The following is a 17,854-nucleotide window of genomic DNA, read 5'->3' on the forward strand; positions in this document are numbered from 1 at the left end:
GTCTTGAGCGGCCGATATTTGAGGCCAGAGGCTGCCCCACAAAACATTATAAAATCTGGAAAAGATGGGCGGACTATAGAGGCCTATGGCTGGAGCCTCCGGCACCGACTAGAGATGTTGAAGGGGTGGAAGCGACGGGCACATGAGGGAGATGTTTAATATCTTACTGTCATGTGTGTACACTAGCTGCAGAATGAGAGAGACGCCATGCAGGGGATGGGTAAGGGAGGGGGTGGGCCAGAATAGTTGGGGTAAGGGGCTGGGGGTTGGGGGTTTCCTTTCTATTTTATATATTACTGAAAACTGAATTTGCTGATTATGCTGTACTGTATTTGCCACAGTTCCTCCGGGGTACGGAGAGCTGTATCTTCTATGCGATTTGTCAATAAAAAGAGTTGATAAAAAAAAAAAGCTGAAGAATAAATACACATTTCAGGCATATAGAGCTGTTTTATTTTGCAGTGATTTTTCTCTCAAAAAGAGTTCTTTCTACAATGTTAAAATTTCCTCACTAGGTCATGACTGGGACATTTGAAGGCGTAATGAAACCATTACTTACTGGTAAATGTCATTACCTCAAATAAGGTCCCCCTCATCCCTGTCAACGCCCCTCCCTTTCCTCCCACTAACTTTTGAACCTCCATTTTTTGTGTGTATCTTTTTATTACAGGTCAGGAGGGAGGAAGGAGCCTTTAGCCTGTGTCACCATACACAAGAGAAACACTTGCATGATACAATGCCTTTCTGGGGGTGGGACCACCTTCACTGGGAGGAGTACCTTATTGGGGGTAATGGAGTTTGCTGGTAAGTAATGGTTTCAAACATCATGCTGAAAACAGCACAGCGAGCCACTTGTCATGGGCCATCAGTAACATACTGTCACTCATGGCCTGACTAACAGTGGGAGTGCAAGTGTAGGGGACTCTAAATAGCCCTAAAAGTGCTTCCCTGATATTTCAAATGAAGGCAGAGTTGTAATGAGCCACTCTGTAATGTATAGTAGGAAGCTGGAACCACGTCAGGTATCCAATGCCAGGGATGCACCACTGTGGAACTGAATTTTAATGTAATCAGCAGTCTTGACTCAATTTTAACCATTTTTTCCACTCTGTAAAATGTCTTTTGCCACTAGTGTCCTGGCTGAGAGTGGGTGTCAAGGTGTAGGGATGGCTCCAAATAATGCAAAAATGCTACCCTCATGTTTCTGAGGAAGGACTATACTGTGGGTCCCTTTTACACTTTTAGGGAGATGTTGGGTGAAGATACAATATTGGAAGTTGTTTTATTTAATGCATTTAACTGCAATGTTTGACCTGTTAAATACTTTCAGACCAGTCACCTTTGGAGTGGAGTTGAAGGAGAAGGGCACATCATGTTGGCGTTTGTCCGTTGTAAACATAGCTATATTGTACCTGTAGATGAAATGCAGAAGATGCAATATTAGTTTCTGATTCCGGTGAGCTCCAATGAATGGGTGGGCTCACAGGGAGAATGATATGAGACTCTCTGATACCTGTGGGCAGTAGACAAGGGCTGCTACAGGGCCAAAGCCTTAGGTTACACCAATAGTGGTTCCATGTTAAAATAAATATGGAAACCCCATAGATGGCAGAGCCATAGAGCTATATTTATAGCTAAGTAATGCAATGCAGCACAGTAAGTCACCTTGCTGCAATGCACTGCATAACAGGGAAATGGCAGGAATGCACCATATTTAAAAGACTATAGTAAATTCCTGCATTTGTCCCTGTGCTGGTGTTGTTTTGGCTGCCTAGCGCTAGCACAGGCACACTTGCACTATGGCGCAAGGATGCCTGTGTAGCAGACAGAGTTGTTTTTTGCAGGAAGGTAAAATCTTTCCGCACAAAAACAATCCTGAGATGTATATTCCACTTTCGTTGTATGCTGCAGAATGCATCACACGTAGCAACAGGAAGTACCAAGTAGAAATAAAGATATTTCTCCCAGTTACGCCTCCCCCGTGAAGGCGTATCTTTTTGCTGCATTCCCAGGTCTACCCCTTAGACCAATGGGAGGTGCATGAGAACACCTACGAAACGCCCACGGAATGCCTTCCCAGGACAGAGTAATACAGCAAAGCTATTTGCACTGCACTGCGTTATTCCAGAGTTGTGAAGCCAGCCAGGTGGCCTTGCGTGGCTGCATAAATCACATTTTGAGCTTGCGTCACACTTGCACCACATTGCGTAGTAAATGCATAATGCAAACCCTTTCATAAATATGCCCCTTAGTATAAAATACATTTACTTTCAAAACACATAAGGGCATATTTACAAGCCCCTCTCGCCAGCACAATTTCACTTTTAGTGACATTGTAATGACGATAGTGGCTTAACCTGGCTTAACGCTGCCTTGTAAATAAGGCACCCTTTCATGCTATAATTAGCGTGAAAGGAGAGGGCAATGGGTGTTGTGGTGGATGTTTTACCTCAACACCCATTGATTTTGATGCTGCCCCCTATTTACAAGGGTGGCGTACATAGGAAGCAGTGCCAAAATTAAGACCAGGGAAAACCTGGTCTTAACAGGTGAAACAAGGAGAAATGCTCTAATTCTCCTCATTTTTGCTGTTTCCATGTGTTTCCAAGTTTCAAAACGTCATTTAAAGATTGTTTATGTGCAGGAAGGGAAACCTTCCTGCACATAAACAATCTGTCCTTCAACACAGGCACCCTTTCGCTCTGATGCAAGGGTGCCTGCGTTGGTGCTAGGCTGCTAAGTTTAGCGCCAGCTAAGAGGGAAATGCAGGGCTGCATGGCATTTTTGCAAATATGGTGTAAACCTGCATTTCTGAAGTGGAGGAGTGTGGATTTAAGCCAGGAAGGCTACAGCTAACACCGCACTCTGTCAATTCCTTGTAAATATGCCCCATAGCATTCATAAATTGATACTTCCCTTAGAAAATCGGCTGTTTTAACCACCTGTACCAATGAAACTTGTGACCCACCAGTTGTAGAACGAGGTTAGATTCAAAGTGTAACTCCTATATTAGCATATTTGCATTTGAGTGCATGTTAGTCTGTTAACATATAAATGTAAAGTTTCTGTAGTGAGATATTAGTGCAGTGCAAATATTTTAGCAACAGGGGTGTTTAAATGTATGTTTTTGCAGTTTGTTTCTTAGCAATGCCACTTGCGAGGACAGTCTGTTGTCAAACTAGTAAAATTCTGATAATCATTTGATTGCAAACTAAGGGCCTAATTATGATGACAGTGAACCTCACCGCCATTTTCCGCCCGCTATATCATATTGTCGGGCAATACCGTGGCATTCGGAAACTCCGCCCGCCATACATCCAATGGGCCCATTGAGCCCGCCGGTGCTGCGGAGACTCTTGTATTCCCATAAATGGTGGCAATGCCTACCGGGCACCACAGTTGGGATTGCGATGGTCCATCCCCGCCAGCCTTTCCATGGTGGTTCAGTCTGTCTGCCATCGTGATCAACCCCTAAATATGGATACACTTGCCTTAACTGTATTTAATATGCACAGATTACAGTGTTTACATTGTGCCAGTGTTTGCAGATTTAGAGGTGTCAGGATGCATTTTTCATCGTCAGCAAATGCTGGAAGCAGAGAATAAAAATATCTTGGATGCCATGACCTAGAGGTCAACGCCAGGGGTGGCAGCTGCACGTGAACAGAGTCTGGGGAGCAGAGTGCTACAGTTCACTTGTTCATTATTTCATTAAAACTCTGACCCAACGAAATTGGCAACATTGACAAATGTGATAGTAAATCGGATGGTCAATCTGTTTTGATTTACATAATTGGATACCAGCAGGCTACATCTTCAAAGGAGCATTGTCCACAGGCTCGTAAGAAAACTATGAACTACTACAATTTCTATGTTTGTGACAAATTAACCACTGCCCAGTCGAGTATGCGTAGTCCAATTCATGTTGGATTCCAGAAACCATTCATTTAATTTCAGTCATTTTGTTGGAGTGCACGAAATTGCGATTGCAACTGCCATCGTGAAACTGGCAGGGAAGTGGCGCAGTCCACTTGACCAGGCCTACGGGGGTGCATCAGCAGCACCACAGACAGGAGCGGAGAGGATCTAACACTGCCCCATTGAGCCTTACCTGTAACCGGAGCCAGGCAGAGCGAGGTATCCAGATTCCTCATAGACAGGTTCACGGGAGAATGAACGAAGCACTCAATGGCGGCTTTGTCGCAGTTACACAGAAGTCTTTCACAAGGATCCGAAGACACTAGAGAAAAAAAATACAAAGTGCCTTTTAAATATTTGATTTCTCCAGCTGGCCATTTCCTTTTCTATAGGTTCCGGCTTCAAAGGACGGCTTTCATGCACTTTTTAATGATAATACACGCGTAGATTCAAGCGGATGCGTATACTAGAAAGGACAGACGCAGCAGCAGACGCAATACACCTTAGAATGATAACAAGAAGCCAATAAGATCTTCACAACAACAGCAGCCATAGCATTTGACACACCTCATTTTTATATATTTTACTTTTTGGCAGTTAGTTGCATCTACGTTTTTGCTAAATTCCATCACACTATATTTTCATACTTAGGACCTTATGTACTAAGAATGTATTCGGTGTAGGTGGCCTTAATTTCCTCATCAACCTTTACCAAAAAGATTGGTATTTTGCAAACCGACCTATGTACTTATAGGTTAGTTTGCAAAATACTGAATTGTAGTTGGTTGCAATTCATCCTATGTCATGAATAATAATAAGATTGGTGTCAAATTGTGATCAAGTATGATACACTGCCATCACAAGGATGGTGGTCTGCTGGGGTCAAAAGACCACCATGTCTGATTTCTTTTAAATAAAGTAATACTTTAAAAAAAAAAAAAATGCAGCTCGTTTTTAGGTCGAGCATTCAAGACCTCTGGTATATACTTTAGTATATACTTATATGTGTATGTACTTTGTGGGCTCTGGATGTCAGCCCTAGGACTTGTCTGCTTTTGCTTAACCCCTTGCATGCTGCCGCGATTCTGCGCCTGTGCGGCAAAATCGCGAGTGGGCGGGTTTAAGACGGCCCCCAGCCGTCATCAGCACACGAGTGCCGTAGTGCATGACGGATGGGGGCCGTCATCAGCATGCACGGGGTTAAGAGACTTTTTTTTCTGTTCAACTGCCTCTATTTAACTGTCTTAATAGAAAACGACCAGCAGAGGTCAGTAAAATACCACAATTGCTTTCTGCTTAGGGACTTTATTTTTTTTTTCTGGCAACTGCCTCTATTTAACTTTCTTGATAGAAAACGACCAGCAGAGGTCAGTAAAATATCAGAATCACTTTAGCATTCTCTAGATTCCAGTCAATAGAAATTGTCTTCCATGAACACCCGTAGACAATACTATTTTTTTCCAATCTTGTGTTTTCAGTGATATGTCCACTGAAGACCCTGAGTTTATATTAAAAACAGAGCTTTGGACTATAGCATTTCCCACTGAAAGGCAATAGTAATCTTCATGCGTTCCTATACCTGGCGTGTCACGCACTTTGGTGCTTATTTTCCCTCCATGTTAAAGAATGGGAGATGTTTTAGCACCCAGGCTAATGTGCTGCAGAGCTAAATGTATATAAGGTCCCAAAGGCGAGTTCAACTTTCACAAATTGTTTTTAGGAGTAAGCAAGGCCTAATCCTAAAAAGTGTTTTTGATCACATTTAGAAAGTGAAAGGGGGCCATTGGGGACCCCTTTCTTTTTGAGAATGTTACCACTTTCAATGAGGTGTTGATAACCCGTCAATGGATTGCAACCTCAATTACGGTGACATACAATTGAGCCATACCTTAAAGAATTGGATGGGATGCCCTAAACATGCCCTTTCTAATTTGCGATTCAGTATCTGCTCATTAACTTATCTTGTGATTCTGTAACAAGTTACCAAATTGAAATTTCGGTTTTGTTGATATTCACAAGGTATTTTGCAACTCAGAACCATTGCAACCTCAGAATAGCTTTCCACCTAAGGCCCATAGTTCTTTTGCATTCATTTATTTAATAGTTTGGTCTCCTAGATGGTATGATATTTTTTTAACATGCTCTTGAGAGCTGTTAACATTAAGGAACCATTGATTTATTTATTTATTTTTATTTATTTTGGCGTTTTTGTATAGCGCGAAAAAGACCCTTGCAGGTATCAGAGCGCTTTACAGATCAAATATAGGTAATGGCATATACACACATATACATATAAATACAATGGATTATGAGACTACAGTACTGGAACAATTAGAGATAAGCACATAACTACAGGAGTGTATAGAACAAGTTCAAGTGAATTTGGACATGAGAATCGATTTCATTTCTTTTTTGAAAAAGGCCGCAGATGGATTAAGTCTTGTTTCTGGGGGTAAAGCGTTCCATATACTGGGGGCCATTCCTAAGAAGGTACGGTTGCTTGTTTTTTTCTTAGAGAAACGTTGTGGTTTCAGCAGAAGGTTGTTAGAGCACCTGGTAGACCTGTTAGCGCCTGAAAGTACTAGTTTCTCCTCTAGGTACCTCGGGATTTGTGATGTAATGCCTTATGTGTCATACAGGTGATTTTTAACTGGAGTCTGGCCTCAAGAGGTAGCCAGTTTAGGGCCTGAAGGTCCGGGGAAATGTGGCAGTTGCGTTTGGTGCCTGTGACGAGTCTGGCGGCTGTATTGATTGAGGCTCGGAGAGGAGCGGTTGTTGATTTGGGTAGACCACAGAGTGCGACACTCCCATAGTCAACTCTAGGAATTACTAGAGTTTGAACTGCCTATTTGAAGTCATTTGCGGGTATGAAGGGTTTCAGTTTTCTTAGTGTGTTTATATGAAAATGTGCTCCTTTTGTTGCAGCCCTGATGTGTTTCAGCATGTTTAGATTATTATCTAGTGTTACTCTCAGAGATTTAGCGAAATCAATGATGAGAGGTTGATCGTCGAGTACCGTAAGAGGCTTCATCCACTCAAGGATGATGGTTGTTTGGTTAGGAGGGGTGATTAAGAGGAATTCTGTTTTTAGTGTATTTAGTTTTAAATCGTTCATAGCTAGCCAGGTCCGTGTATCTTGGAGCGTTGAGTTAAGGGACTTGATGGCTTCAAGCGATTGGACCTTAATGTATAGTTGTGCATTGTCTGCATACATGTGATATTGGATATTTGCAGAGTTGAGAAGCACTGTGAGTGGTTCCATAAACAGATTGAAGAGTTTTGGGGAGAGGGAAGATCCCTGGGGTACTCCCAAAGTGACAGGTGGTGGAATTAGATAATGATTGGTTAATCTTGAATCTTTGTGTTCCATTTTGGAGGAAAGAGGTGAACCAGTTTAATACTGTTCCAGATAGCCCCATTCTATGCTTCAGGAGGTCCAGTAGGTTGTCGTGTTTGACTGTATCAAAGGCTGATGAAAGGTCAAGGAGGATTCGCAAGCAGGCTTTGTTTTGATCCAGTATTTGCAGTGCGTCATGAATTATTTGGGTCATGGCTGATTCGGTACTGTGTCCTGATCGAAAGCCTAATTTGAATTGGTCGAGTAGTTTGAAATGGTCTATGTGGATACTAAGCTGCGTGTGGACAAATTTTTTGAGTAGTTTAGCAAGGGTCGAGATGTTGGATATTGGGCGATAGTTATTCAGGTCAGATGGGTCCGCTGAAACTTTCTTAAGGATGGGGGATACCTGACCAGTTTTGAGGATGTCAGGGATGGTTCCTTGCATGAGGGAGGAATTTATGATCCTAGTCCATAGGGGCACTAGCAGTGACATGAAGGTCTTTAGGTGGGATGCTGGGAGGGGGTCTGTGAAATGATTAGAAGGATTGGGAGTACTGAGCATGTTAAGGATAGTTTCTTCGCTATAGAGGTTGAAGGTGGTCCAGGAGGCATTGTTCTTGAGGTCAAGTGTTTTGGAGCAGTTGGACAGGGACCCTGATGTGGTCTGTGAGGAGATTGTGTGTGTATCGGTAAGTGATAATAGATCATTAAGTAGGTCTGTCTTTAGTTTTTCAGTCTTTGTTGTGAAAAAGGAGGCAAGATCCTCACACTTGGGGAGTGTATCCGGGTTGGCTTGGGGGGGAGTGCTGGACACCCTTAGACTGAGCTTTGTTTATTTCGAACAATTTTTTGGGGCGATTCTTAGCTTGGTCTAGTTGGATGCGTATGTAATCCGCTTTTGAGCGTCTAACCCTTCTGTAGTAGGCATTTCTGGTGCTTCTTAGTAATTTGAGGTGGGCAGTGGATGGGGCGGTTCTCCATTGTCTTTCAGCCGCTCTTAATGATCTTCTGTCTTCATTTAGTCTACCATCATACCAGGGGTTTGAGTTCTTTGTGGTGACTCTTTTCAATTGTAAGGGGGCTAGGGTGTCAAGTACCCTGTTCATAGAGTGGAAGTAGTGATTTGTCAAATCCTGAACATCATTAGATCAATCATTTGGGGGTGCGAGGGTGAGACTAGCGGATGTGAGATCGACTGGATCGATCTTTTCTAGGTTCCTCTTCCAGATTTTTGTTCTTGTGGGTTGGACAGTTTAACTGCTACCTTGATATGGAAAGTGATAATGTGATGGTCAGACCAGTTGCATGGGAGAATCGATTCCAGGTGGGTAGAGCCAGATTTGGAAATTATCAGATCAAGGATTGAGCCTTTTTCGTGAGTGGGGCTTTTACAAATTTGGGTCAAATTAAGGGCAGATAGGAAAGCTTTGAGGCTATTGATCGTCAAGATCGTTCCAGTGGAGGTTGAGATCCCCCAGGAAGATCTGTGTATTCTGTTGTCCTACATTTGTCGCTAAGATATCCATCATGTGTTTGATGAAGGTGAGGTTGTTACCTGGAGGATGGTAGAAAGAGTGTAGTGAGCATATTGGCTTGCTATTGCTAGTAATGTGTAGGCAAAGGTATTCACAGGAAGAGAATATTGGGGTGTTTGAGCTGCTCACAGAGATGTTGTTCCTATGAATGCAGGCAAAACCACCGCCTATACGATCGGGTCTCTCTAGTCTTGTGATGTAGTAGTTTGGGGGAACTAATATGTCTAGAATGGGCATGGATGACTCAGTTTGCCAGGTTTCCGTTAAAATTATAAGGTTGGGTTCATTGGTTAAAATAAGGTCAGCTATGTCAGTGGCATGACGTGCTGCAGATCTAAAATTTAATAGGATGCATTTTAACTGGGCCTTGGTCGTGATGGTGTCTGATCATGGGAGATGGGTACTCTTGTGAGGTTGTTTTCAACAATACCTCTGGGAGTGTGTCTTGTCCATCTAGAGGCATTGGGATGGATGGGTTGGATTGAGGACCGTTTCTGTGTATTCTCTAAGTGCACTGGTCCACCAGGTAGGGATGGAGGTTCGTAAGAGTGAAGTAGGGAAGTAAGATCCTATGGTGATAGTGTTATCCTTACCCTGCTCGGCCGGAATGAAGCATTGGGGTAAGGTACTGTTTTCCATATGGGCGGGCTCCTGAAGCAAGGGGCTAGAGCAAGGCTGCTGAATGGGTTTCTATTTGGGCTTGAGTTGTTGCCGGATTAGATTGTGAAGAATTTGTATGTCTTCTTTTATTTGTCGTTGGGATAAGTATTATCTCGTCTAATCTGGGGTCAGGTGTAGGGGTTGTCATATTGATGGTCTGGACTGTGGTTAAGTGGGGGGGTGTTGTGGCTAATGTGTTGTCCTGGGGTAAGACGTGTGTTGGATCGACGGGTGGTGGGTTTACAGTGACAAGTCCCATGGGGATGGGAGGGGTGGAGAGTGCTTCAGGAGTATCTTAATTTTTGTGTGGCACTGTTGTGGAATGGAAGTCACAGGGCAGGGGAAGAGTGAAGCGTGGATGTGAGGGTGTCTTGTTGTGTGCTGTGAAAGGAATGATGTTGAGATTCAGATTGCAGGGAGCGGGTGGGACTGCAGCCATGAGGGGATTAGTTGTGTGTGGAGAGGTTGGGGTAAAATCTTGAATACAGTTAATGGGAGGGGTGTGGGGGGTGAGCCATCCAAAGAGGTGGTGAAGAAGTGGGTTTGAAGATGGGGAGTGGTAGTGGGGGGCGAGGGAGTGTGTGGGAAGGCCACGGGTGAGGTGACACGAGTGTGAGGCGAAGTTGGTGTAGTAGGAATTGTTGTGTTGCTGTGGGGGGAGCATGTATAATGCAGATTAATATTATTCAATGGGGTGACAATTGGACTTGTGGTGGGTGTATTTGTGCTATGGGATAATGAGGGAGAATGTCTAGAAGAGGGATCAGGTCGGGAGACCCTCAGAGGATTAGGAGAGGTGGGATATGTGCAATGGGATAACGAGGTAGAATGTCTAGAAGGTGGATCAGGTAGGGAGACCCTCAGAGGATTTGGAGAGGTGGGATGGGGTCTTGTGACCTTCGCTTTGATAAATGGGAAGATATTATCCAGTATATTAAGGTTATGGTCTGAAGCCTGCATGAGGATGATCCCATTATGATAATGGTAATTGTGGCAGTTGCGTTGTAGAACGGAGAGGGAATGATAGATAGTGTACTACCGTGTGCAGTTTTCTTAGTGGATGCAGTTGAGAGTAGGGTAAGAAAGGCTTTCCACCATTGTGCTCTCCTTTTGGTGTAGAATATGTCATTCGTTACGTGTCCTGTGTTATTTGAGAAATAGGTGTCAGAGATTGGGGTTTCTGGTTGTGCTTTTAGGAGGTTATGTTTGAAGCCTTTTGCCAACTTTTTTGAGAGGGTAGGAGGGTATTTCATGGAGTAGGTGTGTTGGCCCCTGGGTTCCATAGTATTTGTTCGGATTGCTAGGGGGGGTGAGAAGGTCAGATAGTTAGCGATTAGAGTTGGAGGGGATCTAATCGGAGCGTATGTGAAATAATAGGCCTCACTATTTGTTACATCACCACATTAGGGGTATAGTGGTTCTGGGGACTGACTGATCATTAATTATTTTCCTGGGTGATTGCCTAATGTATTGGTCGTTTCAAGATGGCAGCTTGTTTGTCTAGTGAAGGAATAGATCTGGTGATTAGTCCTATTACTCTTTCCATGCCTCTGAACTATCTAGGCCAAGTCCTCTGTCTATTCATCAAAAACGATCTTGTTCGAGACCACTTTCTGTTTCTGTGAGGGTAGATCGGGCTTGGTCCATTGGTGCTGTGTCTGTTAGTCCTCTGTCTATTTCAATGTGGTGGGGTGAAGTGAGTGGACCTTCATTTGATTAGCTCGTAAGGATTGCCATTTTGGATGTGAACAGTTCAGGCGCAAAATGTTAGTAGAGCCTGCTTGCTTGACCAATCAGCAGCACAGTCATAATTTTTAGCCTGATTGCCTAACCGATCATCAGCAGAATCATAATGTTTAAGCTACGGATTATTGCAGCAAAATCATAATGATTATGACCAGGATTGTTGCATGTAGCCAGCCAGGGGGTGCAATGAGCAAGGACTTGGCCCTCTGAGATTTTAAAATATGCTTGTGGCTGGGGGTGGGATGGAGGGACAGTACCTTATTGAGGACCTGTGTTGCCGATCCAGCGCGGGTCTGAGGTACTGCCTCCCAATGTGTGGGGACGTCGCAGCTCACTCACGGTCCAGTGGGCAGGCCGGGAGGACTCTGGCGCGAGTGAGGGCTGTTTGCTCAGTGAGGGCTCCCACACGCTGACTCTCTGCTCTGGTGGACACTGCAGGGGGCCTCAGGAAACAGCACGGGTGCAGGCTCTCAGCTCCATGATGGCTCCCACACGCTGACTCTTCCCTCCGGTGAGCACTGTAGGGGGACCTCAGGTCCAATGTGAGTGCAGGGTTTGCAAATGCGGGGCCGCAACTACTCCACCGTGGGAGCAGGCCAACAGTGCAGACGTCCACCGCAGCGGTCTCGGGCCCGATGCAAGGCGGCAGGAGGCCGCAGGGCAACACAGCTCCAGACCAGTTCCCAGGCGCTGAGTTAGGAGGTGCGGTCACAGAGCGAAATTGACATGAATGGTGTCACAGAGGCCGCAAGGACGAGGGCTCTCTGCTCAGCGAGAGCTCCCACGCATCGACCCTCCCACACTAAGCTGGCTCAAGGCGGCAGAAGGCAGGAGGGCAGCAAAGCTCCGGACAGGAGCAGGCTTTCGGGTTGCGAAGTAGAAGGACACGCTGGTCTGCTTTCACTTGGAAACTAAGATACTTGAATATACTTGTAAGCATCTTTACATAAAACGCCTAAGAAAAAGAAGCTATATATAGAAGATACCATAACTATGGAGAAAACCAGCCTGCTTAAGTAGTTGAGGAGAATACAATTATTTGAACCGGTGAAAAGATTCTGTATGACCTTTCAACATTTCCCTTAGGGAAAGCGATATTAAAAGACGCATAACTTAGGAAAATCGGAATAAGTACAGGATATAACAACAGAAATCCTTTCTGTATTCATATATATACTCTTTTTAACGTCCCCTGGATATTTGGGTTGTTTATCTGGAAGAGGTCCTGAAGAAGGTGGCCTTGAGCCGCCGAAACGCGCGTCGACCAGTGTGGGGTCTCATACTAAGCCTTGAGACCTATATATTGGCAGAGTGTATCTGCCATACATGATTCAATCTCCTTGTTTCAGATGGTGTGGTGATGTATGTGGTTGGGGTGTGAATGTGTGAGAATGCTGTGATAGACTGTTCTTTACCAGGGGCGCAATAATTTGTGTGTACTGTATAAGCTAATATTTTTTTTTGTATATAATCATGTATTGTATGTATTTTACCATGTCTTTTTTCTTCTTTTTGCTTTGTTTGAATCAAAAAATGTCTATGTTAAAAAAACTTTAAAAGAAATTTCTATTTGTTAAAAAATAAGAGAAGAGATTCCTATATAAAAAAGAAATGATAATTTAGAGAAAATGAAATAGACTTTATACTTCCTGAAAGGAAATTTATTAGATTGTTGTGCATTTGTCATCAATATTTCACTTTAAAATAGAGATATATTTACACTAGAGTTGTGTGGCCATTGAGGGAAATCTGTTCTGTTTAGCAGGCCCAGAGTGTAGACGGCTACCGCAAGGCAGGAGGCCACAGGACCTAGATGGATCAGGCCCAGACCGCAGACGGCAACCACAAGGGCAGAAGGCCACAGGGCAGCACAGATCCGGATGCGAGTAGGCCCAGAGCGCAGACGGCAACCACAAGGCAGGAGGCCACAGGGCAGCAGAGCAGGCCCAGAGTATAGATGGCCACCGAAAGGCAAGAGGCCACAGGACCTAGATGGAGCAGGCCCAGAGCGCAGACGGCAACCGCAATGCAGAAGGCCACAGGGAAGCATGTCTCCGGAAGGGAGCAGGCCCAGAGTGCAGACGTCCACCGAAAGGGGCCTCGGGCCCGGTGCAAGACGGCAGGAGGCCGCAGGGCAGCACAGCTCTGGACGAGCTCCCAGGGGCTCACACAAGCAGACAAATGGGGCCCGACTCGACATCAGATCTGAGGGCAGATGGCACCCGGCAGGGAAAAGTGCAGTCGGTGTCCGCTCCACTCCGGCAGCCCCAATCTCGGTGGACTCGGTCGATGCAGCCAGTCCTGCACCTCAGTCCCATATCGTCAGAGCAAGGCCGGTGCCGAGGGACGTCGCATCCAGAGTTCTTCATGCTGTGAGAGGTGCAGGATCATTAAAAGAATTCCTTTATCCTGTAAATCTTTGCATAGTATCTTATGTCTCATGCTTCTTTATTCTTAGATCTGAGGTGGGTGTATATAAGAGTGATTAGAATGAAGATGTATTTTTACAAAGATTTAATGCAATGTAGCACAGCAAGGGAAGTTGCTGCACTGTGTTGCATGAAAGGGAGAGAGCTGAACAGCTCTATTTCTACCTAGATATGGTGCAGTTCTGGTTTCTTACACTGCTGGAGCACTTCTGGTTACCTAGCACCAACACAGGCACCCTTGTACCACACCACAAGGATGCCTTCATTGGGGTCAGAATTGATTTTGCTCATGAAGGGATAACATAGATATAATATTATATGTTGATGGATCCAAATCAGTGAAAATTACTTAGAACCCAAATGGCAACATAAGAACTAAATGTAATAGCACTATTGCAAGTTTAAACTTCCCTAAATATGCAATATAGGTATGGAGATGCGAGGTGTGGTATTCCTAGCTGTGGTGGAAGGAGATGAGGTATGGGGTGTGGAGCTGTGTGATGTGTGGAGCTAGGAGATGGAGCCTGAAGATAGAGGTCTGGGAGGAGAAAAGTGAAGCACTGGAAGATGTGCAGCTGTCATACATGGATGATTAGGGAAGATCCAGAAAGATGGTCACCACAATCTACATAACAATTTTTTTCTTCAAATAATAGCCTTCAGGTAGAAGGGAGTTCAGCTTCGGACACTTCTGACCACTTCTTCATATGAGACCACCAGATTTAGGCTCAATAGTACTAGCCCGCTATTGGGTTATTGTACTGAGTGGACGGGACACTGCTGAGCATGGGCAATCCCCTAATTTGTGCCTCCTGCAACACATACACCCCACATGCCTGCAAGGAAAGTAATCATTGGCAAAGCCAGTCAGTGTGGGTTGTACAACGTTACAACTCCGCCTTTTACCACAAAATCCTTTATCATACCTTTACAATGTGGCATTACATTGTGGACCGTTACCAAGCATTTTTGCATTTTATTATGTATCTTGAACTCTGTCCTTATGCAGGATCTCCCCAGATTGTTGCCTTCCTTTGCTGAACCCGCTTCTGTTGACTTTAAGAACTCTGTGTACTTTTTCCCTGCTAAACAGTAGTAAAGCATGGGCACTCTACCCTACCCCTAGTAAATGGTACTACATTTACCTAGGGTCTGTAAATTAAATGCTACTAGTGGCTGCAGCGCCAATTGTACCATCCATTAAAGTAGCTTTTTAAAATATGTCTCTGACCTGGCACTACAACTTGTATTTCAGTTTTAAACTGCCATTTGAACTTCACAAAGTAAACATTTTGGCAGGCCTAAACTCCCTTTTTAACACTTCTAAGTCACCCTCAAGGTAGGCACTTAAGGGTGATGGGGCTGGCAGCTTCTTATTTAAACAGAAGAGCATGTGGATTTAGGTTTTACATGTCCTGGTAGGAAAAAGCTTCCAAAGTAGTTTTCACTGCTGTAAGGCTATCTCTCCCATAGACTAACACTGGGTTACCTATTACACTTAATAAGGGCTAACTTCAGTTTGGGACCAGACTGAGATATGCTGTTTGCACTCAAATGAATTGTAATTTAAAATCCACTTCAATGTTAAAGTTGGATTTTAAGTTACAACTCTGAAAATGGCACATTTAGAAAGTTGACAAACTAAATGTGCTTTTCTGCCTGTATTCAATGTCACATGATTTTGAATGGCTTTCCTTTGGTGTTTTGTGAATTGCTTCCAGACATAGAGACAAAAGAGACCTAAGTGGGGATGGAGAGGGTGTTTCTGACAATACTGCTGTGGAGGAGTTGTGCTCTGCTCTGATTCAACCTTAGAGGACCCTGCCTGCAGCACACACAAAAGAACCTGACACCAGGCATGCCCTTGACTTTGTCACCCTAGACAGTTTGGATCCTAACCCACGGCAAAGGGATGAACTGATCAGATCCAGTTTCGGGATAAGCTAGGGAATTCCACCAGACAAAGGCTGGTACCATGTATGAAAGTGTCAGCTTCAAAACCAGTCATCAAAACACTGCTGGGCCTGTGGAAGATTTGGAAGAAGGACTGCTCTGCTGTCTGAAGAAACAAGATCTTACTTGCTTGTCTTGCAACCAGGCTCTCCAGAAGGGACTCTAAGGGTCAGTTGCCTGATCTCCTGTCTCCTGCCGGGACACAACAAGCTTCCAGAGGCATGCATGCAACTTCTCAGCTGACCATCAACTGGATCTGCCTGAGCCCAGATGCTGGGCTATGCTTGAATGACTCCTGATGCCCAATATGCCAGCCAGGTCCTGGACACTCAGCTGGAGTCACTATGTACACATTCTGAAGTAAAAGTAAAGTTACTGAACTTTTGGGTTCCTCTTGACTGCGAAGTGACCTCTTCGCACCGAAAATCGACTGTGGGCAATTCTCAGCATGAAGCTCCAGCGGGACTTGCTTTTCGCACCGACATGTACCATCCGTGAAGAACGCCAGTTGAGACCTGCACTTCGCACTGACAACGCAAAGCTGCAGTGATGACTGGCTCTTTGAGCTACAAGAGTGATCGTCTGCAGCGCTCAACTTGCTCATTGTGCCGACAATGTCTTCCTTTCAGTCCCTCCAACACGAACAGCACACTTTGTGCAGAGTTCAGAAGGTAACTCTTTGGCGGGAGAAACCTGGTACCTGTATCTGACCTGTGATCCATCACGGTCATCCTGAACTTGTGACTTTTCCTGGGTCCATCGTGATCAGATAGCCACAAATGACACTTTGTGAGTTTTGGTGCTATTTTCACCTACACTGTCAAAATGCATATGTCTAGTTCTACTGATTGTCTTTTTATTGTTTTGGTGTCATCTTAGTTATTAAAATTAACTTTATTTCTCTAAGTTTGCGTGGAATGTTTTTTGTGTTGCGCTTTCATTTTTACTACTATTTGAGTTCTGCATATATACTTTACACATTGCCTCTCAGTTAAGCCTGACTGCTTCCATGCCAAGCTACCAGAGGTTAAGCACTGGCTTATTTAGCAACTTGTAAGGTTCACCCTGAGAAGGACTGTGTTTATCACTTGAGGTGGGCTTCCACCTCTCTCAACAAATAACCTGATTCCTTACAATATATATGTAGATACATATGTGAATGTGCACAGACACACACACCTATATGTATTTATATATGTATACATTTATGTGTGAGTGCACACACATATGTAACACTATTTTTTTATTTGAATTTTATAATTATATATATATGTTCACACACACATATATATATATATATATATATATATATATATATATATATATATATATATATATATTACCTACTGGCGGCCGCCAGTAGGGGTATATAGTTAGGACCTAGTTACCATTGGAAATCCCCAACATTCTATTGGGAATAACTTTGGCGCTGATTGAGGAATCTGCGTGTTCCCTGAAAGTTTCGGGGGGATTCGTCAAGCGGGGGCCGAGAAAAAAGGGGGGTCCCAAAACGTGTTTTCCCCATGTTAATTTCCATAGGGACCTTTAGACACGGCTACAGCCCGAACGGCTGAATGGAATTACACCAAACTTGGCAAAATGGTAGGGCCTGGTATGCAGATGTGCCTTTGCTATGTTTGGTGAAAATCCCTCCAGTAGTTCGTGAGAAAATTGAATTTGAATTTTTTCAAATGGCATTTTCTATGGGACCTTTAGACACGGCTACAGCCCGAACGGCTGAACGGAATTACACCAAACTTGGCAAAATGGTAGGGACAGGTATGCAGTAGTGCCTTTTCTATATTTGGTGAAAATCCCTCCAGTAGTTGTTGCGAAAATTGAATTTGAGCAAATTATATATCTATCTGCGCTCACCGTACGCGCACCCTAAGCGTACGGTACGCGTACCGTACTCATGCGTGCGCGTACCCTTACGTGCGCGAGCAAGTTTCTGATTGGCTGGCAGTCGACTGTCAACATTCCAAACTGATTTTAAAAACTGAAGATTATGATAATCGGATGCAGGCATTATTGGATAACAAATTACATTATAAAAGATCCAGTGCCGCTGACTGGGATAGGTTAAAAAAGAAAGTTAGAGATGTGGTCAACCATGCGAAGGAGGATAACATCAATAATGAGGAAGAATATAGATTCTTGATCAATGACCACCCTAGGGTACCTGCCCTTTACGGGCTTCCAAAGGTGCACAAAAGCATGAGGGATCCACCCATGCGACCCATAGTATCAGGAATCGATTCACTAACAGAACC

General features: G+C 44.2%; 1 protein-coding gene across 5 annotated transcripts in view; it reads right to left on the reverse strand.

Annotated features, from left to right (window-relative positions):
* OC90 (otoconin 90) overlaps positions 1 to 17,854 on the reverse strand; it is a 521,593-nt gene that overhangs the window by 219,526 nt on the left and 284,213 nt on the right. For all 5 annotated transcript variants that reach the window (XM_086967045.1, XM_086967044.1, XM_086967046.1 and 2 more), the window contains exon 7: positions 4,112 to 4,240. In XM_086967045.1, coding sequence (XP_086823171.1) covers positions 4,112 to 4,240 — 129 coding nt within the window. The remainder of the gene's footprint in view (positions 1 to 4,111; positions 4,241 to 17,854) is intronic.

Source organism: Lissotriton vulgaris, chromosome 4_1, assembly GCF_964263255.1.
Source record: "Lissotriton vulgaris chromosome 4_1, aLisVul1.2, whole genome shotgun sequence".
NCBI lineage: Eukaryota > Metazoa > Chordata > Amphibia > Caudata > Salamandridae > Lissotriton > Lissotriton vulgaris.